At 43.6% G+C, this 26,953-nt stretch overlaps 1 protein-coding gene across 1 annotated transcript in view; it reads left to right on the forward strand.

Annotated features, from left to right (window-relative positions):
- thsd7aa (thrombospondin, type I, domain containing 7Aa) overlaps positions 1-26,953 on the forward strand; it is a 543,974-nt gene that overhangs the window by 460,382 nt on the left and 56,639 nt on the right. The window contains exons 16-22 of the mRNA XM_068051191.1: positions 6,337-6,470; positions 8,076-8,229; positions 9,280-9,421; positions 10,315-10,430; positions 23,302-23,419; positions 24,331-24,476; positions 26,598-26,772. Of these exons, the coding sequence (XP_067907292.1) occupies positions 6,337-6,470; positions 8,076-8,229; positions 9,280-9,421; positions 10,315-10,430; positions 23,302-23,419; positions 24,331-24,476; positions 26,598-26,772 (985 nt within the window). The remainder of the gene's footprint in view (positions 1-6,336; positions 6,471-8,075; positions 8,230-9,279; positions 9,422-10,314; positions 10,431-23,301; positions 23,420-24,330; positions 24,477-26,597; positions 26,773-26,953) is intronic.

Genomic DNA, 26,953 nt, shown 5'->3' on the forward strand with positions numbered 1-26,953 from the left:
TAAGGCAGTACGATCCATTGTAAAAGTGTATGTGTTGTGTGATCCAGTTTGCCTACATTCAATTTAATTGTATTGATTTCCTGTATTTTTGTCATCAAATCAGAATTAATTTTTCTTTTAGAACTAATTAACTGGCAGGTATGTGTGTGTGTCGAGTTTTTTTTAGATTAGAGATACAGCACTGAAACAGGCCCTTCGGCCCACCAGTCTGTGCTGAACATCAACCACCCATTTATACTAATCCTACACTAATCCCATATTCCTACCAAATATCCCCACCTGTCCCTATATTTCCCTACCACCTACATATACTAGTGACAATTAATAATGGCCAATTTACCTATCAACCTGCAAGTCTTTTGGCCTGTGGGAGGAAACCGGAGCACCCGGAGGAAACCCACGCAGACACAGGGAGAACTTGCAAACTCCACACAGGCAGTACCCAGAATCGAACCCGGGTCCCTGGAGCTGTGAGGCTGCGGTGCTAACCACTGCGCCACTGTGCAGTTGTGTGTAGTTGTGTGTAGTTGAGAGACTGGGTCCCCATGGCACTGCTTTCTGTTAGTCAGAGGACATGATAAATGTGTGATGGAAGCATGACAGGAAGTTAAGCGACAGTTACAGGAAATAGACATTATATACAAGACTTTAATATAGTATAAATAAGACAGTAAAGCAACAGATATACATGCAGTAAAGTAATTAATATTGCCTAGATGAAAACAGTCATCACACTGAGGTGTTTCTGAGAGAGACTTGATAAGGTGTTATATAAATGCAATTCTTTATTTTTTACAGGATGCTTTTGTAATATATTAAGGAACTATTTTAGGAACAAGTAGTTTTAGTCAAATGGGAATCATATACTATTCAAATTCACATTTATAACTATTTAATATTAGACAGTTGTTCAATTATAAGAACAAATATAGTTTGTGAAAAGTATGCATTAAATAAAGAATACAACATCAGATGACTGAGGCCCTTGTGGGTAATTGTGAGAATTTAAAGCAAATCTCAGGCGGCACTACAAACTTTGTCGATAGTCGGGTTCTTCCTCAGGAATCAACGATATTGCAGATCCCATCTGAAGGAGAGCAGTGCTGCTGGGAATGGAAGCTGTGTGTTAATTCATTGCATGGCTGCTAACAAAGTCTGTAGAACTGCCTAGAATTTCTTCTTTAAAACTCCCACAAATCCACAGGCAGGTCAATTGTTTCTATTTGAGAGAGGCATCAAAAGCTGAACCTCCATGGGACAGATAGGATCAGGTAGTGGGCCAAATTCAGGACCAAATTCAAATTCATATATTTCACATATGTAAAGAAGCATTTATGTTTCTTGCTACGTTGCATCCATTTTCTCTTTTCCCTTTATCAGTTTCTTGGTCATTCTTTGCTAGATTCTAAATTGCTCCCAATCCTCGGGCTTACCACTTTTTTTGGCAACCTTATAAACCACTTCCTTTAATCTAATGCAATCTTTAACTTCTTTTGTTAGCCACAGTTGATTCATCTTTCCTATTAGTTTTTGTGTCTTAGGGGAATGTGTATTTGCTGTAGACCATGCAATACTTCTTCAAATACTTGCCATTGCATGTCTACCATCAAATCTTTTAGTGTATTTTCCTAATCCACCACAGCCAACTTGCCTCTCATACCTTCATAGTTTCCTTTGTTCAGAATTAAGACACTAGTTTCAGAATAAACTATATCACTTTCAAACTTAATGTAAAATTCTATCATATTATGGTCACTATTTCCCAAAGGCTCCCTTACAGCAATGTTATTAATTAGCCCTTTCTCATTACATAATACTAAATCCCTAGTTGGTTCTTCAATGTACTGCTTCAGAAACCATCTCGTACACACTCCAGGAATTCATCCTGTACAGCATTAGTGCTCATTACGTTTACCCAGTCTATATGTAAATTCAGTTTGCCCATTATGACTGTATTACCTATGTTACATGCACCTCTAATTTTCTGATTTATACCATGCCCAAAATTACCACTACTGTTTGGTTGGCTTATAAACAACTCCCACCAATGTTTGCTGCCCCTTGCTGTTTCTTAGCTCCACCAAAACTGATTCTACATCTTGATCCTTCGATCTAAGATCCTCTCTCACTAATGGACTGATTTCATCCATTATTAAGAGCACTACTCCACTTCCTTTTCATTTTTGCCTGTCCTTCCGAACTGATGAATATCCTTGAATATTCAGTTCCCAATCTTGGTCACCCTGTAACCATGTCTCTGTAATGGCAATTAAATTAAATCCATTTACCTCGATTTGTGCCTTAAAATCATCTACCTTGTTGCTAATTTTGCGTGCATTGAGTGCCCTTAACTTTTGTCTTTTTAACATTACTTCACATTCTGACCCAATTGATGCTTCCCGTTGCTTCATCTGTCTTCTAATTTTGCTTACTACTTTTCTATTTCTGGTTACTAGTTTTGCTTCCCTTCAATCTACCCTTCCTAATTCAGATTATCAATTCCCTTATTGCTACCGTCTCTCTTGCCTTCTCCTCTCTCTCTAAATTATCACATCATCCCTCACTTGATCTCTCGCCACCACTATTTTGTTTAAAGCCCTCTCGACCACCCTAGTTATACAACTTGCCAGAACACTGGTCCCAGCACGGTTCAGGTGAAAATCATCTCAACAGTACAGCTCCCATTTTCCCCAGTACTGGTGCCAGTACCCCATGAATTGAAATCCATTTCTCCCACACCAATCCTTGAACCGCGCATTTAACTCTCTAATCATATTTACCCTACTCCAATTTGCTCATGGCTCTGATAATCCAGAGATTATTACCTTTGAGGTTTTGCTTTTTAATTTATCCCCTAGCTGCTCATACTGTCTATGCAGAACCTCTTTCTTAGTCCTATGTATGTCGTTGGTACCCATATGTACCACAACAACTGGATCCTCCCCCTCTCACTGCAAGTTCCTCCACAGCCCTGAGTAGATGTCCCGAACCCTGGCACATAGCAGGCAACACAGACTTCTGGACTCTATCGCTTGGCTGCAGAGAACAGTGTCTACCCCCCTGACTATATTCTCTCTAACTACCACTACATTCCTATGTACTGCCCCCGTTTGAATGGCTTCCTGTACAACGGTGCCATGGTCAGTTTGCTCATCCATCCTGCAGCCCTTGCTCTCATCCATACAAGTAGAAATAACCTCAAACCTGTTGGACAATTACAAGGGCTAAGGTGCCTCCACTTCTGTCTTCTCGATCCCCTTACCTGCCTCACTCACAGTCACACCCTCCTGTCCCTGACCACTGATTAATTCAGAAGAGTCTATCCTAAGGGATGTGACTGCCTTCTGGAACAAAGTGTCCAGGTAACTTTCCTTCTCCCTGATGCATCGCAGTGTCTGTCACTTGGCCTCCAGCTCATTGACTCTGAGCCAAAGGTCCTCGAGCCGCAGAAACTGATGACAGACGTGTTTGCCTTGGATCACACTGGCATCCCCGAGCTCCCGCATACTGCAGCCACAACATATCACCTGCCCTGCCATCTCTATGAAGTATTAATTAATTTTTCTTAATTTATAATTAATAAACCTGACTACTACTAAGCCCCACTATGAGTAAGCTTTAATATTGCTGGTAAACCTTATCACAACTAATTAACCCTGACTCATAAATCATCTGAGTGTCAGAAGATTCTTATGTTTATTATTCCAATTAATGTTATACTGAAGCTCCAAAGAAGCTACTCCAAGCAGAAGGGCCGCCCGCGCATCAACACTGGCAGAATTTCTCATCCACAGCTGTTACATAAGTTTCTAAATTCACTTGAAAAAGCCCTTCAAAACACTCCTACAGGGGATGCAGAGACCAAGTGGGCCCACATCAGAGATGCCATCTATGACTCAGCAATAACCACCTATGGCAAACGTGTGAAGCAGAATGCAGACTGGTTTCAATCTCACATTGAAGAGCTGGAACCTGTCATAGCCGCTAAGCGCATTCCACTGTTGAACTACAAGAAAGTCCCCAACGAGTTAACATCCATAGCACTTAAAGCAGCCAGAAGCACTGCACAAAGAACAGCCAGGCGCTGCGCAAATGACTACTGGCAACACCTATGCAGTCACAGAGGCTGGCCTCTGACACCCAAAACATCAGAGGAATGTATGATGGCGTTAAGAGAGCTTTTGGGCCAACCATCAAGAAGATTGCCCCCCTCGTATCTAAAACAGGGGACACAATCACTGACCAATGCAAGCAAATGGACCGCTGGGTGGAGCACAACCTAGAACTGTACTCCAGTGAAAATGTTGTCACTGAGACTGCCCTCAATGCAGCCCAGTCTCTGCCAGTCATGGATGAGCTGGACATACAGCCAACAAAATCGGAACTCAGTGATGCCATTGATTCTCTAGCCAGCGGAAAAGCCCCTGAAATAATCAAGAGTGCCAAGCCTGCTATACTTTCAGCACTCCACGATCTGCTTTGCCTGTGCTGGGACGAGGGAGCAGTACCACAGGACATGCACGATGCCAATATCACCACCCTCTATAAGAACAAGGGTGACCGCGGTGACTGCAACAACTACCGTGGAATCTCCCTGCTCAGCATAGTGGGGAAAGTCTTCACTCGAGTCACTTTAAGCAGGTTCCAGAAGCTGGCTGAGCGTGTCTACCCTGAGGCACAGTGTGGCTTTCGAGCAGAGAGATCCACTATTGACATGCTGTTCTCCCTTCGCCAGCTACAGGAGAAATGCCGCGAACAACAGATGCCCCTCTACGTTGCTTTCATTGATCTCACCAAAACCTTTGACTTCGTCAGCAGACGTGGTCTCTTCAGACGACTAGAGAAGATCAAATGTCCACCAAAGCTACGAAGTATCATCACCTCATTCCATGGCAATATGAAAGACACAATTCAGCATAGCGGCGCCTCATCAGACCCCTTTCCTATGCGGAGTGGCGTGAAACAGAGCTGTGTTCTTGCACCTACATTGTTTGGGATCTTCTTCTCCCTGCTGCTCTCACATGTGCTCAAGTCTTCAGAAGAAGGAATTTACCTCCACACAAGATCAGGTGGCAGGTTGTTCAACCTTGCCCGCCTAAGAGCGAAGACCAAAATACGGAAAGTCCTCATCGGGGAACTCCTCTTTGCTGACGATGCTGCATAAATATCTCACACTGAAGAGTGTCTGCAGAGACTCATCGACAGGATTGCAGCTGCCTGCAATGAAGTTGCCTAACCATCAGCCTCAATGGTCCGAAAGGCCTCCTTCTGTGCTGTAAATGACTCACTGGCAATTTATCTTTAGTCATGATAATACTTCACACATTTCTTACAGTTTCACAGCCTTATCATGTGTTTATACTTCACTCCGACACTAAATCTGCAGTGTAAATCCAGAGTCATACCCAACCTTACTCTGAAGAGAATCAATATGGTACTCTGTGGAGAACACAGCCTCATGCTCCTTGTTCGACATCATATAGAATGTAAATCCTCTTGCCACTATTTTAGCTTACCTGACATTATTTTAAATATTTAGAGAGTAAGAAGTATCTATCAATGCATTTTAGATATTTCAATTCCAATTCCTGGGGGGGGGAGCTCAGAATATGCATGTAAGCACAATTGCATAGAGCTTTCTCATGAGCAGGTGATTGGAGTTCTAGCAAACAGGAACTAGATAGTGTAAACAGGATATGGTTGGACTCCATGTAGCTGCCTTCACTTAGCCTCTATTGGCCACAAACATTTTGCTAAAGTGAATAATTCACTTTTACACAGATAAGTTTTTAAATATATTTTACAAGAGCAAGTATTTTATTTGTGTGTTCGATGAGCTAAATGAAAGATTGCTCCTTTTGTACCTGAGTCTCAGTCATTGCTATTGGAAAGATACTTATTGAACTCCCATTGTCTTTGCACAGTCATCACCATCATTAATTCTGGCATCCCCACTGCCACATTTTTTCTCTTTATGCCAATAATTATAGTTGGCTGTTTTGCTATATCCACCAAGGTCATCTTCTATTTTATCCCACCTTTGATCTTTGGTTATTCTCTAGAGGCTTTTTCCAAAGGCTTCTCAAATCAAACTCTGTGCAGCTGCAATAATTATCTCATCCATCATATAGCCAGAAATAACAGAGGGACAATGCATGGCATCTTTTGGTTGTAAATGTGTTGAGCTGCAAAAAAAAACCTTTTGCTCCTCAGAGAATAGAAATCAGAAGTTCAGCCCAGTACTAGTGGTGTTGAACTAGGAGGAAGACCCATAGGGTTAATATTTTAAGTCACTAATATTTATTCAAGTCAGTATTATGTACATTATTATCATAGGTATATGAGGTGGTTCCCTGTCACAGTGACTGCAGTCAGTACGTGTGGATAGCAGAACCATGGAGTGTGTGCAAAGTGAGCAATGTGGACCTGAAGGATAACTGTGGAGAAGGAGTGCAAACACGGAAAGTGAGGTAAAGTTAACTAATGAATTTCTTAGTTCAAAGGTCTGATTTGAAATTGTATGATATTGTTTGTTCACCTAGAAAGAAGCTTCTGCTCTCCTGATTGTTCAAAGGGTAAGGTTTTGTGGAAGGGGCAGGCCAGAGAATCAGAGCGGAATCGCCCACCATGGAACCCGACGCCGGGATTCCCGGTTCTGATCTTCCCAGGGATGGGATAGGCTGATGACGACCTTCCCATCCAGAGACCAATTAAGGCCTTTAAATGGCATATTAACGGCCAGCTAAGGGCCTTTTCCCACCATCACTACGATCTAACCAGCGGCAGTGGGGGCCTCCACCACATGGGGAGGACGCCTTGTAAAACGAGGCACCCTCCCTGTGGGCTTAGGTGGGTGGGGGTGGTTCTCCTTCGAGGGCAATTTATGGCCCATGGAGGACCCTAGGACCCTTCCCCTGGGAACAACTTTACCCAGTTCCCCCCGCCCCCCCCCGGGGACCCTCCTTCCCCGGATTGATTGTTCAATACGCACCAGGTAGGGTCTCCAGAAGAGTCATGGTGTGCTGTGCTCTGCACAACATTCTACAGCAATGAGCTTTGGACCTTCAGGAAGAGCAAGAAGCAGAGCAGGGAGCTTCAGAGGAGGCGGAGGAACATGATGCAGCCAATGCACCAGCAGCAGTGCACATTGCTGCATTGGATGCTTGGGATGCCCTCATCATGGTGAGCTTTAGTTAGGTTCCACCAGTCACTCATCTGACAGTCACATGTTTAGCCCAATTGTCCCCCACTTCCCCCAGCACAAAGCAATCCCATAATCAGCAATTCAACCAAGTGACAACATCCCGCCCCCGCCCCCGCCACCTTGACATTGCCTGGCGTTAAGTCTTGTCTTACAATTCATAACAAGTGAAAAGGCTACTAGCCAGGCAACAACCAAAAATGGACAGAACGGGAAAGTGTTGGAAACAAATAATATTTATATTGCTCAAAAGTGAAACAGAAATTTAACAATCTAGCGTTGTGACACACCCATGTGCAACTACAAATATTTACTCTTCCTCTTCCTAACACTTCTACGTAATGTAACGGCTGTCGCTTCAGCAGAAGCAGAGGCAGGCTGCTCAGATCCCTGCTCCGACTGCTGGGATGCTCTTGGCTGATGTCCTCTGGGTTTGGAGCTCCTAAGGGCCAAAGACTGTACCACCTGCACCTGTGTAGGGCAGGGTCAGCCAGTGAAACACAAGACAGCATTATGGTACTGATTGAGGTTGGGGGTTGGGGGGTGTTGGGGAGCAGTGGGTGTAAAATGGAATCACTTTAAACCAATTTCCTACTTCCATGTCCCCTGACACCATCATCCCTCTCATGACTCATCCACTCGTCCTTGCTATAAGGGTATATAAGGGTAGAGAGACTTCTCTAACTAAGCAACAGCGGTTTTCTAGTTGAGAGATAACTGAATATCATAGTTAAGTAAGATAGAATATATAGCCACTTAATGATCTTCATTTAACATTTTGGATTTGGAACAAATGAAGGGGCTGACCTCAGCAAGGATGAACTTCATTTGGTTAAAGTGCAGATGGAAACTAAACCACTTATTCTGATATTAGGTGCATGCAGAATACAATGGATGGTCCCATTGAACCAGTTGAAGACTACCTCTGTGACCCAGAAGAAATGCCACTGGGTTCCAGACAATGCAAGCTGCCATGTTCTGATGGTTGTGTTATGTCTGAATGGACATCCTGGAGCAGGTGTCCTCTGGTAAGATGGCAGTAACTAGTTGCATTGAATATTGTGTTGTAGCATTGCCTTTAAGAGTGATGCCCCTTTAAGATCTGGTACGCTAATGAGCTGACAACCAGAACATCGTCATGTGACTCAAAGCCTGAGTGACTCTGCAACTGTAACACCTAGAGTAGGATTCTGTAAATAGTTTACTATGTACTGTATATAATAGTTTAGCTGTAATAAACTTATTTGAGATCTTCAACCAACTGGATTCCACGCATCTCACTTATGTTGCATCAGACAACATAAAAGAACTCATTACATATTGTACCTGTGGGGTCCTTTAATTCGGGCGGCACAGTGGCGCAGTGGTTAGCACCGCAGCCTCACAGCTCCAGCAACCCGGGTTCAATTCTGGGTGCTGCCTGTGCGGAGTTTGCAAGTTCTCCTTGTGACTGCGTGGGTTTTCGGCGGGTGCTCTGGTTTCCTCCCACAGCCAAAGACTTGCAGGTTGATAGGTAAATTGGCCATTATAAATTGCCCCTAGTATCGGTAGGTGGTAGGGGAATTGAGGAAAGGTGGGGATGGAGTAGAAATATAGGATTAATGTAGGATTAGTATAAATGGGTGGTTGATGGTCGGCACAGACTCAGTGGGCCGAAGGGCCTGTTTCAGTGCAGTATCTCTAAATAAATAAATAAATAAAAAAATTGTGAAAAAACCTGGTGTTCATAGTAATTTCCTTGTGTGTTAAACTACTCTAATGCTACTTTTGTCTCAAAATATATTAATTTATGAAAACAATACATTACAATTAATTTCAGTAATAAAACAAGCCATGTGCAACAGTGTTGACAAAAACCTTGAAATTACTTCTTTAGTTAAGAAGGCAATAACAATTTCTTGTGTAATACTTTGATTAAACAGAGACCTCATGGTAAATTTTGACTTTGTATGACCATGTAAAATGGATGATAGCAAATTAGCAGCACATTTTTATTTCCATTTACTTGTGTAATGCAGACAGCCTTTATAAGTAGATCTTGCCATGAGTAGTGTAAAAGTGCATTTGTTTTATTTCAGCCTTGTAACAGTAGTACTGTTCGAGAGAGGTCAGCAGTTCCATTAAGGCAGCCTGGGGAAGGGAAACCCTGTCCAGCTGAAACAGAGACTGAGCGCTGCAATCTGAACAAGAACTGCTTTCACTTTGTGTACAATGTTACAGGTAACTGTGGCTTTCTTCTCAATGGTATTTAAAAATATTTTCCAATTTTTCTGTGTAACCTTTTTAGATAAAAAATCTTAAACATTAGTTATGTGGGACTTCCCTCACAAACAATCAATTTATATAAAATGTTAAAATTGCAACTGTTTAAAATTGATTCATGATTACTTTTGTTTTTAAGTGATCTATGGAACAGAATCAATGGGGGTGATGTTGTGCCATGTTTGCGCTTCAAAATGGGGAAGTTGCAGGACCAAATTTGCAAGGGAATGGGAAAAGGAAGTGCCGACTTACTGCTAAGTTCCCGCCGGTTTTAATTTTTGGGCAGACCTTGATCTAGGTGTTCTTTTTCAGAACCTACCTAAGGACTGCTGCTGAGAAGGTAGCCAGCCCAACTTCATCGTCTTGGAACCAACAAGATGCCGCTGAAGACCTGATTGGCATCTGCAGCTCGCTGACAATGTGCTGATAAGTCTCAAGGTCCGATTTTGGGTGAACCTCAGGCTGCCAGTACTCCCGGTGCACTATCTGTTTCAGAATCAAAACCATCTAGCCAAATGAATTTCTGTAATGCTGACCTGTACAGGTGGGCTGAGTGCTAAGCCTGCTTATGGTCAGAAAATTGATGGCCTGCAATGCAATAGATGGCCACTTAGGGAAAGCGCACTAGGAGTAATATTCAGGTTCTGAGACTATGTAACCTGCCACCAGAAATATTCATAACCCCACCTTTTATCTTTTACATTTCAGCACTTCTGCCACCAACGGACCTGCCAGCACAGTAATATAAACACTGCTTAATTGGACTCCATTGTAACAATTAATCCTTTAGGTTTTTTTTGCATGTTATGTTAAGTATGCTGTGAGACGCTTAATTATCTTCCATTTCATAGATTGGAGCACCTGTCAGCTGAGTGATAAAGCAGTCTGTGGTAATGGAATTAAAACAAGAATGCTGGACTGTGTTCGCAGTGATGGGAAGTCAGTTGATCTCAAGTTCTGTGAAGAGGTATGTTATAAGTGCTATGCCTGGAGGAAAATAACATCTTTGTTCAGCGTCATCCTTCATTAGCTCACCCAACACAGATATTTCTTCCCAATCATTTCCAAGCTATTAAATATTACTTTAGATGAGTTCCAGTCAATCTCTTGTGACTCTTTATAATTTGTTGTGGCCTTTATCATATGCAGATAAATAAAGATGTGTTAATTGTTCTATCCTGGTTTACTAGAACTGTTTCTAGTAAAATGAAGTTATCAGCTGGTTGTTTCAATCAAATTGACAAGTGGGATTTAATCCTTCAAGGTGGGCAGAAGATGAGATGGCAGGTGAAGTTAAATTCATAAAAATTTGAAAACTATTTACAACCCACCTTAGAACTCCAGAACCATAGAAAAATTACAGTACAGCAGGAGGCCATTCAGCCCATCATGTCCATGCCATACATGAATGCCCCTTTCTTCCAGTTCAACTGGAGCTGGTCGGAGTGTGGGCGAGTAATCTGCTGTCTGGAATCAGATACTTTTCGTGTTGTCTGATGCAACATAAATGAGATGCATGTCAGCTCATTCGCAGACAAAGATCTTAAAGGGACATCACTCTTAAAGGCAATCACACAACACTCTCGAGAGAGGGGTCAGTTTTTTCAATATGTCAATGCAGCTTTTTGCATCAGGTTTTAACAGTCTTTTAGATTGAACGGATCTGAGTGGGTTTTCCAGGTCTCAGGAAACCCAGCAGTTGAATGGAGAAGTAACCAGTCAGATCCAGCAGTTAAGTGCTTTTCAGAGCATTGCTTGTGGGCCAGAAAGAGCAGGGGTGCTTCCTCCCACCTCCTCAACCCACACAGGCTAACCTCCTGCGATCAGCCTCCCTCCCTGTGATCTCATCTGCCACCCCATGATTTCAAGGCTGACTTGTGATCTCTTCCCCACCGCCAGCAGTACCCTCCATCCCTTCGATCAGTCCCTCCTGTCTGGTCCCCGGGCCCCAGCTGTGGGTCTCCAGCGCAGGACTTTCCTCCCGACCGCCTCTCAATCTGGCTGACCAACTGCCAGGAAAGTTAAATTCACTAGAACCTCCCTGTTCCCCATACTTCTCTGTTTTCTGGCCACTGCTAGTCCCCCTGTGTCCCTGTAAATATCAAGGCCATTATCTTTCCAATTTGCAGTTGATAGCATTGCTTTTTGGTTCTGTTGCATAACACACAATGAAAAGTTAAGTAAAGAGTAAATATTTGCATGTAAAAATTCAAAGGGGAATTTTCCAGGTTAGTACTAATACAGCAAACACCTCCATAACATGTGTATAAATCAGATTGCCCATCTGGAGTTCCAGGTCTGAGCTGTATCATCCAAGTAAAGGAGAGAAGGGGGGAGAGGGGAGAGAGAGAGAAAGAAAGAAAAACTGGGATGATGGGCCAAGCATTTAGCAGTATGGAAGTAAAGGAAAAGTTGAAGCACCTGATTAAGTGCAGCACTGATAGTGGCCTATGTGCATGCCATTCCTCTATAATAAGCAAATACGATCTCTACTCGGGTGAAGGGTCAGAAAGTTCATTTGCTTGAGTGCCGGACTTGAAACTGAAAGATCTTGCATTCAAAACCTCACTCCACTTTTCATTCTTCTGAAATGTATAAAATGAGAATCATTTCTTAGGATGTGGTGAAGAAACAGTAGATCAGTGCTTGCCAAACTGCTGCAATACATCGTGCTTGTTGGCAATAGAAATGGGGATCAACCCCTATCTTTAAAAGAGACCAATCTCTTAAGTAATGGTGCTGTCGATCCCACAAGCAATGCTGCAAATAGAATTATTGAGAAAGCATTTCAGTAGCGAAAATGTCAATCTGATTTTGAGAGTGTCGGGTATGTGTCAATTCACACTGTTCTTTGCAGTCACACCTTCACTAACTTTCCCCTTGTGTCCCTTGGCTAATACAAGTGGAAGCAATATTTAATAAGATTGTGATAATGCAGGTTCATGTAAAAAGAAAATAGGTAGTGAGACTTGATTACAGGAGACTGGTTACCCAAAAAATTACTGAATAGAAATTGTTTGATATTTGAACAGGAGAGAAACACAAATGTAATGTTTATGTTCACCAAAATGAGTAACAAATTTGCATCCTGTTGAACAATTAAACATGGTACTGAATACTCATGCTAGTTCATTCTTCAAGGATGCTAATAGGATTCATGTGGCAGTAAAAAGAAAAGTGCAATTATAGATTTTTAGCTTAATTTGGAGATATTGTGCAAAGATAAATGTTGGATTAGACATTTTTCTAATTAGATTTTTTTTAATGCTCAATTGCAAAATAGCATTTTAGAGATATTGTATGATTGATAACAATGTATTTTAGTTGAATCTGGAATGGGACTAAATCCTCAAAGGATGAACATTATCAACATTACTGATCTAGGTTTATTACATGGCCGTGAATAACCACAATCCCTGTCCACCCTCTTCTAAATAGATGTGAAAAGAAACCAATTAATAGATGTATGAGAAAGGGCAGATGTCATTATTCCAATGCTGTTTCCTGATCTTGATTAGAATGAAGCGTGTGCTAGCACAGCTTCTGTTTAGTTTAACATAAATGCACCATCTGAGAGTTATTGAAGGATTCTGTCTAATTATCTTGTTCCCACGCTCTACCCATTGAAAATAATTGAGTGTGATCATTTGTTTTGTTCTTTATTAATTTTCATTGATCTTCCATTTGTAGGTTCCTGTGGCATACACTCAAACTCTGAGCACGAGGGCAGGCAGCAGACTGCCCTCAGTGCCATGCCAATGCCACTGTACAACCAGCCACTAAAAGGTGAATGTAACAGACTGTAAATTGCCCCTCACTCTCTCATTCAATCATAGCATTTACCAGCAGTCACTCCTCTTCAGATTGATCACTCTCCAGGTGAAGAATGATTATTAAGAAACTACATCCTGTCACTTAGTGATACAGTGGCCTGGAATTTCCTAGGAAGTTTTGGCATAACTGCAATTTAAGAGCAGAGTTGAGCAGCATTTTCTGAGGAAATTTGTGTCCCTTTGACTTAAGCTGAGTTTACACTGGAACAATGCTGCACATAAATTTCTTCCATCATTTGCGCCGCCCCTAAGTTATACCTGTCGAAACCCCACTTGGCTCATTAACATAGCTCTACCCCCATACACAAGATCAGTGAATGCACATTTCCTGTATTTACTTATGTTCTGAACTGGTGTGCATTGAAGCCCAACATTTTAGCTGCACCAGGTCCCAAAGTCACTTTTTTTTTAATGTCTTTTTTATATTTATGCTTCGACCTGCAAAAATATGTTTTTTTTTCAGTTACATTCTAAAATGCAGCACAATTGTAGTGATTAATGGAAGATTTTATGTTTGGTCGTATGCAAATGAGTTTGAGCAATAAATTGACTTTTCGAAACTAGCACAATTTTGACCACAATTTGCACCTGGATTGCTGATAGCGCCCAAAGCAGAAACTCTTGGCTGCTGTGCTTAATTTGCATAATGATGATTTGATGGTTTGAAACTTCAATTTTCATAACGTCAATAAGTGAAAGAAGGGCCTAAAGAAGAAAGATGGCATATACTCTGCCCTTTCCTCTGGCCCTGCTTATTTCCTCTGATTTCTACTTATTTTGGGCTGACTTTTATTTGTAGGCCGCAGGTCCTGACATTGGGACCAGAAGCGTGTTCGGCATCTATTGGGCAATGAGCAGCCGGCCAAATGCGATGAATCAGCGACAGCCGGCCAATTAAAGTTCAAGAAGTGTGGGGGCCATTCACTGAGAGGAGGGAGGCAGCAGAAAAGGCAGCATCAGTGAAGGTGTGGAAGCTCCAGGCATAAACAGCTGACAGCCCTGCACTCAGTGGTGCCTGCTCTTCCAGATCCCCTTCCTGACTGCTGCCTGGTGTGACACAGACCCTGCCTGACTGCTACCTGGTGTGACACAGACTCTGCCTGACTGCTGCCTGGTGTGACACAGACCCTGCCTGACTGCTGCCTGGTGTGACACAGACCCTTCCTGACTGCTACCTGGTGTGACACAGACCCTGCCTGACTGCTGCCTGGTGTGACACAGACCCTTCCTGACTGCTACCTGGTGTGACACAGACCCTGCCTGACTGCTGCCTGGTGTGATACAGCCCCTGCCTGACTGCTGCCTGGTGTGACACAGACCCTTCCTGACTACTGCCTGGTGTGCAACAGCCCCTGCCTGACTGCTACCTAGTGTAATAGAGACCCTGCCTGACTGCTGCCTGGTGTAATACAGCCCCTGCCTGACTGCTGCCTGGTGTGACACAGCCCCTGCCTGACTGCTGCCTGGTGTAATACAGCCCCTGCCTGACTGCTGCCTGGTGTGTAACAGCCCCTGCCTGACTGCTGCCTGGTGTGTAACAGCCCCTGCCTGACTGCTGCCTGGTGTGTAACAGCCCCTGCCTGACTGCTGCCTGGTGTGACACTGACCCTGCATTCACAAATGCCAAGGATCGGATTGGAAGACTGCAGTCAGAATGGAAGAAGGAAGCCTCCTGGTGGCCCCATAGTTCAGCAATGCCTCCCTCCAGATTCTGCTCCAAGCTGCAAGGGAAAGGCGGGAGGTCCTCTTTCCCAGAGGTGGGTGGAGGAGAGCAGCCTGCCTGACCAAGCAAGCCTGGATGGAAAAAGTGGAGGAGGTCAGCAACTGTGTGGCACCTCCAGGACCTGGATTCAGTGCTGGAAAAGGGTCAATAACCTGATCTGGTCAGCCAAGGTGAGTGCTCCGCACGCTTCTAACCCTTTGTATCAGATCAAGAGGCTGCATTTGGTGGAGAGGGAATGACCACCCAGCTGTTGCAATGGGATTATGGAATCGGAAATGGGGCCTGAGGCATGGCTGCATCTCAGTGAGAGGTGCCTCTCTGTCAATGCATTCCCCTGCATAGTCCCTCAAGAGTGGCCGCATGCAGGAGGCATATGTGATACTCCATCGTGGCTAACTGGACTGTCAACATCAGAGGTCTTGGGCTTTTACTCCCTGGGAGACTAATTTTGCTCATCATTGTTTCTGCAGAAAAAGACTGCCCACAGTAGTAAGTTGTGTGCCAAGACCGGCAGCAGAGTGCCTTATCTCCATGTCCTAACACAAATAGAGAAGGAGGCCACAGACTGGCAGGTCAACAAGGTGGTCGCACCATAGATGACAGGGAGACAGGAGTGCCTACCCAAGACAGTGAGTGAGCATCTCCTGTGGGACAAGGGTGTATCTAGTGCCAAAGAGCAATGCCGCACATGTAATCCACACTGCATCAATGGAGAAGCACAGTTGGGGTGGTAGGAATGTGACGATGGGCAGACCCTAATCCTGCAATGTCTATGATTGCTTATGTAGGTCAAGAAGAACGACAAGAGAGAGGAGCTGAAGAGGATGGGGGACAGTTGGCCACCTCTGTAGAGGAGAAAGGAGCCTCAGAAGGTCCACCATCACATCACTCCCCCACACCCTCCACCAGCACACATACTTGCATGTCGATGGGTAGGCACACATGTTTAGATAGATTCAGGCACACAACCTGGTGAGCACAGCACAGACATGCCAGAGCAGCTGATGGAGGTTGTGACAGCCGGGGCCACTGGCAGTTGGAGGACTGTGGAAGGTCAGGCCTATGCTGAACCCCAGGCTCATGAAGTGCCTCTGGTGTTGGCGGCAACATGGGAAATCATGCAGCTCAAGTGAGAAGTCAGGCAACATCTGGCAGAGATGCCAGAGGCTATGCTTATACCAGCGCAGACGATGGAGGAGACCATCCAGGCCTTGGATGCTGCACTTTCTCTGCTGGTTGTGCATCTGGCTTCCTCCGTTGAGAAATGGCCAACTCTTATGGAGAGCCAGATCTAGCAGACCAATCAGTGGCTGCCGGAGATGTAGGCAGACCTGCATTCCATTGCTTTGTCCTTGAGCTCCATGCAGTAGTGCCAAGGCGAGAGGGAGACGAGGCACCTACTGTCTCCAGGTCCACATCCCTCTCAAGTCAGCAGTCAGATACAAGTGTTCCTTATAAGCGGGCAGGAGCTGCTGCATCTGGGAGCTCCTCTCAGGTTGCTCCTGGTGTGGACAGTAGCTCCAAAGCCTCCAATACCAGCATCATCCCTGCCGAAAGAATTTGTCTCTGCACCTTTGCAGGAGGCCCTCAGTGTGCTAGTGCCCTCCAGGCCTCAAGCAGCCAGAGGATGGCAGCCAAGGTCCTCCCAAGCCGGGGGGCAGCAAGGTCAGCAGCCTGCCTCCACCTCAGTTGAAGCGCAGGGGGAGCACCACGTAGGATCACTCAGAAAAGATGTAAAAAGAGTACCCTCGGTGCACTTAAAGGATCACAGATGAAGGCCCAGTAGAAATGGTTATTCATGCATTGGTTTTGGCGCGGAATAAAATAATATATGTTCACTTACCACGTTTCCTTTCTGTTGTAGATGCTCTTTGGGAATTAATTTAAACCCTTCCTGCCAAGGGGCTGGAAGCGACGGACCAAGTCCAAACCACTCAAAGCTCCAGCCTTGTGCTGTTAATTCAGTCCCACTTCTCCACGGGTCATAATATGTCAACAAATTTTCCCACCTACTGAAAAACAGCCAACTACATACTCTGTTTGTCCCCCAGAATAAAGCGCACCATCCAGGTTTCTTTAACCAACAACAACATTCACTATTTATTATAAAAACAAGTCTTAACCATTAGTAAAATAACTCTACATACAAAAAGCTCCTTATTTCCCTAGCCCTCATGCACACACACATACATTTTTAAAAAACGGTTAACCGGGGAAAAAGGATTTTGGTTTTCAGCTGTTTCATAGGAATAGAAGGAATAATAAAATAACTTAGTTTGTCACGTTTTTTGGTTTGGTGAGATGTCCCAGAGTTGAATAGACAGATGCCACTTGAAGTCTATCCAGGCAAGGTTGATGAACAGTCTGTGATGGGTAGGCATTCAAGGCAATTCAGCTGCAAGAGCCTTCACATAGATCTTTCATCAGGGGTGTAGCAACAAGTCTTCTTAGGTTTTACAGCAGCAGGATGGCAGTAGAAAATTTCTTCAGATTTCAGGATTTCTGTAAACACAGGAGGTACTTGATGCAGGGATTCTTCAGAGACAAGAGGCAATAGGAATCTGCCACCTTTGAAATACAGGGTTTCTTCTCAAGAAATGCAGGATTCCTTTGCAGAGAGAGGTAACACTTTCTCTGGGTCTTTTTCTCTGACCTCTAGGCAGGTCAAAACCAAATTTCAAATGCCTGCTGTTTGTCCAGCTCACTGTTTTTTTAAAGGGTCCAAAGTGAAAGCAAAACCTTCCTAAACAGGTCACATGTCCAGACATATTATCTACCTTGTCACTCAAAAAGTTGCTTTGAGGAGGTCAAACCTCTTGCTGGTTTCCTTGAAGTTGCCTGCTTTCCTATCCTCGTATACAAAGTCAGCTTCCTTTCAAAACATCCAAAACTTTCAGCTATTTGCAGGTGTCACTGTCCACTGAAAAATCCTTTTTCAGTTTTTTAAAACACACTGCATTCTAAGTTTTTAATACAAAACAAAAACCTTGTAACACTTGCCACTGTGCCAAGTGCACCTGGGCACTGCAGTGCAGAAGAAAGGAGGCAACAACAGGGCTGCTTAAAGGCAAGGCTTTATTGCTGTGGTTCCACAGGTGGTAAGGCACAAAGGAAAGGCATCTAGTGCCTCCCTTCGACAAATCTCATGGCGCCTTTCCTGCTGTGCTTGGGGTCCTTCATCGGGCACTGCCTGGGCAGCATCCTCCTCTGCATCCTGGTCACCGAAGGAGGCATTGCGCTCCATGATATCCTCAATAGTCAAAGCCTCACCCCCTCTGTAGTGCCAGTTTGTGCAGTGCACAGTAGACCATCACGATATGCAAAACCCTTGCCAGGACATACTGAAGAGCTCCACCGGCACCTAAATCACACCTTCAAGAGACCAATGGCCTGCTCGACGGTTGCTCAGCTTGACCTGTGGCAAGTGTGGTATCTTTCCTCTGCATCCGTGCGTGGGTTCCTCACAGGCGTCAGTAGCCATGTTCTCAGTGGGTAGCTCTTGTCTCCAAGGATCCATCCCTGCAGGCACGTGGGGGCCGGAAAATGTTTGGCACCTGGGACTGCTGATGTATGTAGGCGTCATGGTTGCTTCCCGGGAATCGTGCACACGCCTGTAAGATCCGTTTGCAGTGGTCGTAGATTAGTTGTACACTGAGGGAGCGGAAGCCCTTCCGTTTCATGAAGGCAGAAGTCTAGTCCATGGGAGCCTTGATTGCCACATGCATGCAGTTGATGACACCCTGCACCGAGGGGAATCCAGTGATGGTCCTGAATCCCATAGCCCTCAGCTTGACTATTCGGTCGGTGCAGAAGCACGTATAGTCGCTGGCCCTCCTGAACAGGGCATCAGTGACCTTGATGCTGCGATGTGCTGTAGACTGGGAGATTACACACATGTCTCCAGTTGATCCCTGGAATGATCCAGTGGCGTAAAAGTTCAGTGCCACAGTGATCTTCAGTGCCACAGTGATCTTCAGTGCCACTGGCATCAGGTCCCGCAAAGTCCTATGGGCCTCAGTTCATCCTGCATCATGGCATACAGATCAGAGACAGCCTCCCTGGAGAGGTGGAGTCTTCTGAGGCACTGCTGCTCGGGCATTTGCAGGTAGTTGAGCCACAGTTGGTAGACCCTCTCTGGAGGGTAGCTTCTTCAGCATGGCGGAGGTTGTTGCGTGCCTCTCTGCATTCTTCTCCAGCCTCAAGTGCCCCAGGTTATCCCTCTTGTGGGGCCCCAGATTGCTGGTGTTTCCTTGCCTGTGCCTGAACCACCCTGCCTCTCTGATGCTCCTTCCCTTCCACGGGGCCTTGAAGCCAGGGTGAATGAAGCCCTTGAGAGGTTACCTCTCCCTGAGTGCAAGGCCTTCAGGCCAAACAGACCTTCCCCCCGCTCCCTTACTTGTGAACTTCAATGAGGTGGCACTGCCCCAATGCCACCTGGTATGGCTCCCCTGCAGCGCTGGAACATTAGCCCCCACTGTTTACAGTGCATTCACGATGCCCCCCCACCCCGCCCCACCCTTGCTGCCAAGCGATGCTGCCTCACCCAATGGCTTTCCAGTGAAGCCAACACTGAGCTCCTGCCTTCTTGTCAGGTGAGGCTCTGAAGCCCCATGGTTCCTGTGTGCCATAAAGAAAATTTGAAACTCTGAATAAAATTGTCGTGTATTGGGTTGTTAAGTACCTTAATTGGCTTCCCACCTCGTGAATGTGCAAAGTCTGCCCTCCATGTCGGCCGCCAACAATAAAATCCAGAAAGGACATCTTGACATCGGACTTCCTGTCCGATGTCGTCCGTCCCTATTTTATGCTCCCACCTGGCCTCGGTTTCTGTCTCAAATGGCCCCTTAAAATTCAGCCCGTTGTGATGGTTTTTATGTTCTGAAATATGCTAAAACATTTCTGAAGAAGTTAAGAACATAGGAAATTGGAACAGGGGTATGCCATTCAGCCCATGGAACCTACTCCACCATTCAAAAAGATTTTGGCTGATCTGTCTCTACTACACTTTCCCCCCCTACCACCATATCCATTGATTTTCTGAGTGCCCAAACACCTGTCGAGCTCATTCTTGAATATACATGACGACTAAGCATCACAGCTGATGTGGGTAGAGAATTTCACAAATTCACAACACCCTGAGTGAGGAAATTACTTCTCAGGCAGGATTTTGAGCCCCTGCTGGGGCCGGGACAGAGATGGACAGGAGCTAAAAATAGCCCCACCAGCCGACATGCTGGTCTCCCAGCAGCAACCCGCCCCCATGCATTTTTGCAGAGGTGGGATTGGTGGTAGCGGGGGTGGGTGCGGCGGCAGGGCTACCCACCAACTTCAGCTCATTAACAGCCTAAGGAGGCTGACAGGGATTTTCCAGTCAGCTTCCAGGTTCCTACAGACCTGGGTAGGGCAATGGTCCAGGCAGGGGGCTAGAGGCCATCCCTGCCTGACTGGGTGCAGGAGCAGCCACAGGCCACCCTGTAGAGCAGTCCCGCCTGCTCCCGTCCCCACCGCCCCCCCACCCCACCCCACCCCTGCAAACACATACACAGCGATGGCCTGGCTGAAAGATGCAGTTTTCTAAGTTTAAAAATGTTGGAGAGAGGGTGCCTTCATCTTAAAGTGCCCTCTCCCTTAAATAACCTCTATGGCAGTCTGCTGCTTCTTTCACGTTGGAAGACCTGTGATTAGCCCTCCAGCTTTGAGCACCTGCCCGCAATCCTTGGATGACACGCCAGCCCTCTGGCCATTAATTGGCCGCCCCTGTGAAAATCATAATGAGTAACTGTTTCTCCCAGGGGTGCATTTGGGACTCAGAAACAGTCCAACATGTTTCCCACCCCTGGAGGGAAAATCTTACCCTCCATCTCAGTCCTAAATGGATGACACCTTGTCCTGAGACTATGAACCCAGTCCTAAATGATCGACTGCTTATCCTGAGACTATGAACCCTAGTTTTAGACTATCTAGTCAGGGCGAAACAACCTCTCAGCATCTAGCCTATCAAGACCACTAAGAATTTTATATGTCTAAACTCCATAGTATATAGGCCCATTCTACTCAATCTCTCCTCGTATGCCAATCCTCTCATCCCAGGAATCAACCTGGTGAACCAGTGCCAACACAACTATATGCTTTCTTCGGTAGGGAAACCAAAATGGTACACGGTACTCCAGGTGTAGTTTCATCAAAGCCCTTTATAATTGCAGCACTTCCTTACTGTTATACTATAAACCCATTACAATAAAGGCTATCATAACATTTGCCTTCCTAATTGCTTGTTGTACCTGCATGTTAACTTTCTGAAATTTGAGCATAAGTTCCCATTGGCAAGATTGGCGTATAAACCAATGTAAGTTTTAGCATACTTACTTTTCAAAATCACTCCAGCATATTCCAAGGGCCTGCATGTCAGCAGTCCTCTCAAAGACTGTTACTGAGGAGACTCATGGTCATATAGTCTTACTTTTAGGCATCACAATTCTGCTTTATTTTTACATCATAATCAACAACAACAAGTAACATTTATAGAGTACCTTTAACATAGCGAAAATGTCCCAAGGTGCTTCACAAGAGCATTATCAAACAAAATTTGACAATGAACCACGTAAAGAGATATTAGGGCTGGTAAGCAAAAGTTTGGTCAAGCGTTTTAAGGAGCCTCTTAAAGGAAGAGAGAAAGGTAGAGAGGTCTCCTGTGAAGATTGTTTTCTGCACCATATACTTTTGAGATTCGTAGTTGAACCTTGTAGTTCATAAGCCTAAACTCATATGTCAATTTAGTTGTCCTCCTCTGTACCTTCTACAAACGCAAGATGTTCCCACTGTGGTATAACTAAAATTGTCCATAGTGCTGGTGATGAGGCCAAACCAGTGCTCTGAATAAGTTCATTATACCTCCTGAGACTTGCGTTCATTTTCCCTAACTGTGCGTTCTAAGACTTTCTGAGACCTACTTTGCCTTCTTTACTGCTGTCACATATTACGCTGACGGTTTCAACAAGCTATCCACCAGTGCCCTAGATATCCTTCATATGTTGTGTTCAGCAGTCTACCACTGTTTATTTATATTCCCACAGCATATTCCCTATCCCCAGTCTCATCATCTTGCACTAAATGACATCTGCCACTTGTCAGACCAATTCAATATATTTATAAAACTTACATACATTAATACAGAGTGACGAAAGGGGATTTCAAAACTTTTTTTGTAAAAGCTGTGGTTGATCCACTCCAGAATTCTTGATACCATAAAACAGTAAATTATACCTTACCTCCCCTCTCCTGACTCTATAGGGTAAATTTTACTCATTTAATCTTAATATTAAATAAAATTAGTATTGAAAAATCCTGCAGGGCATGCTGACCTCTGCTCTGAAATTTCCAACATGATCTTCTGTGGACAAAGCTCCACGTTGGTGGCACCAATTCATTTGTTCTTACATTGAGGAATTGTGAAGAAACAGCTTGCAGAATGAAGAAATTAGTAATGGACTAGAGGAATCACCTCTGAGGGATTGGCAACCTTTTAATTGATTATAGTCTTGCTGTAGTAAAATGGCATTTAATGTTTAATGTGAGCTAGTAGCAGTAATATCCCTAGTAGATGGAAGGTTGCTTTAAAGGCAGTGTTTAATAAATGGGCCAGACACATGCATCCCAACTTGAGTTGATTGCTGGTAAGGTAAGTATGTTGGATATTGTACGATGGAGATGTAGGGGGAGATACTCCTGGGTATGTGCTCAGGCACAATGGATCATTTGGGAACAGCAGTTAGCATAATATCATGCAAGTGGGAATACAGGTCTGTAAAGGAACCTCCTAAATTTAACCTATTTAAATTAATGGAAAGAAAATCAGGTGGATTCTCTTTATAAATGTGTGCTTCAATCTGACCTATTTTCTGATATTTGCTGTGCCCAGCTGATCATTTTGCAAATGATCACATGCCAAAGACTTGCTGGTTGATAGGTTAATTGGCCATTATAAATTGCCCCTAGTATAGGTAGGTGGTAGAGAAATATAAGGACATGTGGGGATGTGGTAGGAATATGGAATTAGTGTAGGATTAGTATAAATGGGTGGTTGTTGGTCGGCACAGACTCGGTGGGCCGAAGGGCCTGTTTCAGTGCTGTATCTCTAAACTAAGCTAAACTAAAATGCATAAGCACAAAGATCTGCTTTGAAATCCATGAAGAAAACTGAAGTAAAAGAAGGCATAACTTGTCTGTACAGTTGCCTTTTTTCAGCACTCGTGGTTGAAAATGCTCTTTACTTCTGCTGACAGCTGGGTTTGGAGAAATCATGGCAAATGAACTCATCGTGCGCTGTGGAATGTCCAGTGAATTGTCAGTTCTCTGACTGGTCGTCGTGGTCTGCTTGTTCTCGGTCATGCGGTCTTGCAGGTACATTCCAATAGTAATGCAATTTGTTAGAATCCAGCAGGTACCAGTTTAACTTAGCATTCAGTTACATTTTAACACCATCTGGGAGGATGGGTTGAATACATGCAATGGCTGCATTTCATCTCATTTTCAAGTAGAGATGGGGAGTTGTGACTCATATTTCCCAGCTCTGTTCAGATTAATCTTCATTTTAGAGCACAAGATCTTTCATCCTCATAAAAATTAAAAGTTTCCTGTGCTACCACTGTGCTTTTGTAGTGCTGACTCTTGGGGCCAGAATACAGTATCAGCAGTGGTGTTATATAACTAATGGTATGTGATAGGTTTTTTAACTTTATTATGGCCTCTCACTGAACCACTTACAGGTGTAATGGATTTTGCCATAGATTAAGACTGACACAGGAGTTTTCTATGCATTTATATATGTAAAATTTGTAATTATATATCATACGTGTAAATATATGTTGTATAGTTTAGTTGAAAAATATCAGAAATGATTATATGGCCTTAATCTATTCTTAGGGAATCAGTCTGCGGTTATAATTCAACAAGCATTGCTCTCACAGTTTAAAAGCTGAAATGATTAGAATGTGACCTTATAATGGCTCCCAAATACCCATTTTATGAGAGGGAGAAGTTCTCTTTTTTAACCAAAAATGAAGCCAAAGAACAGCTGTGTAACATACAATATCGGAAAATGTGATTTTTGTTTCGATCATTATTTTTGTAGAAAAGCAAGCATTTTCCTGATTTTCTTTGACAGAATAACTACATCCTCTCATATGGTTTAGGATTTTAGTTTTATTGCTTCCTTTTAACTATAAATTTTACAAAAATATGAGGGAAGATTAAAACAAGTTTTTATAGCCAAGTAAATGTGACATCTGCACCTGCTTATCTTCTTTATTTAGGGGTAATGACCCGCAAGAGATCATTGATTCAGCCATTCCAGGGAGATGGGAGACCATGTATAATGCAGCTGGAACATACCAAACCATGCCTGATCAAGCCTTGCTATCGATGGCAATATAGTGAATGGGACCAGTGTAAAGTTGAGGTATATTAATCTTGATCTTGGTACTCTCTTTTGTTTAATGTCAATAAAATAAATCTTAATCTTGGTCTTTATACTCTTTTTTGTTTAATGTCAATAAAATAATATCTATCTAATTTCCTAATTTCTATAATAAATAAACCAAATAATTGTTCTAGTTTTAGGACTAGCTAATCCTCCATGGTGTTGCTCACAGGAAGTTGGAGTAACCGTTCTTTTCTTTACCTATGTCTGCCCTCTTTATGTTGGCGTTTCTGTTTCCCTCTTCTATTGTCGCTCTCTTCTTTTTAAATTAAATTTTTACTTTTCTCCCTTTAGTTTTGTGCTGCTCTCATCCTTGCTCTTTTCTTTTAAATAGAGCTGTTAAATCATTTTGGACTATAGATCTGCCGCAGAGTGGATTTGGGGTTAAGGATGGGGGTGGTGGGGGGGGGGGGTGGAGGGGCAGGATCTAAAAAAGGGCTTCAGGCAGTTTTTGAGTCTTGGGTGGTGGGACAGAGGAACACGTTTATTTTGGTGAGCTTTGTGGCACCTTTTATCATAATATATCTTGTTTTTGTAACCCAGGCAGTACTTCCAGTTATTCAAACAAGTCTGCTATGTGGCTGTCTAATCACATCAACAGTGAAAAGCCTTTTCCTTCTGTTCATTTTTATGAGCTACTTGAATATACTCTCAAAAATGCACATGTAGCTATTTAATGAGAATCCCGGTCAATATTTATCCTTCAATCAATATCACTAAAACAGATTATCTGGTCTTTATCACATTGCTGTTCGTGGGAACTTGCTATGTGCAAATTGGCTGCTCTGTGTCCTATATTATGACAGTGACTACACTTCAGAAGTATTGCATTGGCTGTAAAGTGCTTTGGGACATCCTGAGGTCATGAAATGCACCATATAAATGCAAGTCTTTCTTTCAAAATGTTCTGTCAGCTGTCACGTAACAATCTTAACTCATTCATCCAAAACAAAGGATATGTGCTTCCTGCTTACTGGAGGCCTACCCATTTTCCTGAACAAAGAAAATTTGCTGGTCGCCACAATTTTTGTAGGCACCATAAATCTAAATGCCATCCTACTAGCTTTCTGACACAGTCTCCTCTTCACAAGCCCACAGTCAAGACCTGTTGGTGCCCAGACTTACTCAGTAGTATTCCTTACCCTGGCAATCTGGAGGGAAGCCTGAACCATACTGAGGAGCCAGCTGGCGCTCTCTCCACCATGATGCAGCAACAACCTCCCAGTGCATCACCATGCCTGTGGCTCAAGGCACAACATGAAGAAAGAACAGTTTGGTTCAGCATCCTGCTCCAACAAGCCCAAAACAAGTCCTTCCAGCAGCTGGTTAATAAATTTCATAAAAATAACAGCATGGAATTTTATAGCAGATAAAAGAGCTATTCACTTAACCCCCATTCTTTTCCAGGAATCCATTTTTTTTTTAACAGTTATCAACTTTCATTTTAAAAGCTATGAGGGATTTGCTTTACACCACTATTTCTGGTTGGGCCTTCCATTCCCTTAACAATGCTCTACATAAAAATAATTCTTCTTGTGTTCTTTTGGTGATAATCTTACATTTATATACTCTAATTATTGAATCATTGACCTATATTATTTCTGATTTTTAACTTATCAAAAGCATTTATAATTCTGAACACTATTAGATCACCTCTTAACTTAATGAAAAGAGACCCAGTGTCTCCAATCTCTCCTCATAACTAAAGCCTCTCATCCCCGATATCATCTTAGTAAATCTCTTCTACACCTCTCCATGGCCTTGATATCTTTCCAAAGTTAAGCGCTCAAAACTGGACACAATATCCATACTTTGGCCGAATCAGTGACTTGTATTCATTTAGCATTACCTTATTGATTTTATACACGTTATACCTATTGATAAAGCTTAGAATGTAGCTTTTTATATATATTTTTATCATCTTGTGCTCCCACTTTGAAAGATCTCTGTACCTGAACTCCAAAGTCTCTCATTCGATATTTATGTCCTCTCCAAACTCATCCTCTCAAAAATTTATCACCCTGACTCAATAATTACTTCCATCAATGTAACTTATAACTGATGAAGTAAAATCACAATTACTTATTTCTCTTGTTAAAGGATGCTCAGTGCGGAGATGGCATGAAATTGCGAAACATATCATGCGTTGTGTTCGATGGATCTAGTGAAGATCCTGGCAAGGTAGTGGATGAGGAGTTATGTGCCAACCTAGAGCCTGCGGTGAATGGAGACAAGCAGATCGTTCTGCAAGCAGCCTGCACTGTCCCGTGCCCAGGTGCTGTACATTCTCAAAGACCATTTTGGGGAGCCAGAGAAAGATTACACTATGCTGAAAAGTATAAGGAAAGGGCATTTCACAAAGATTCATGTGCTGGGAGTGGATATCAAGAGTGTGAGCCCACTGACCTACGTGTCCAAATTTCTAACATGTGCTGAAAGTTCATATTCTTAAATCT

Source organism: Heterodontus francisci, chromosome 2 (assembly GCF_036365525.1).
Source record: "Heterodontus francisci isolate sHetFra1 chromosome 2, sHetFra1.hap1, whole genome shotgun sequence".
Lineage (NCBI taxonomy): Eukaryota > Metazoa > Chordata > Chondrichthyes > Heterodontiformes > Heterodontidae > Heterodontus > Heterodontus francisci.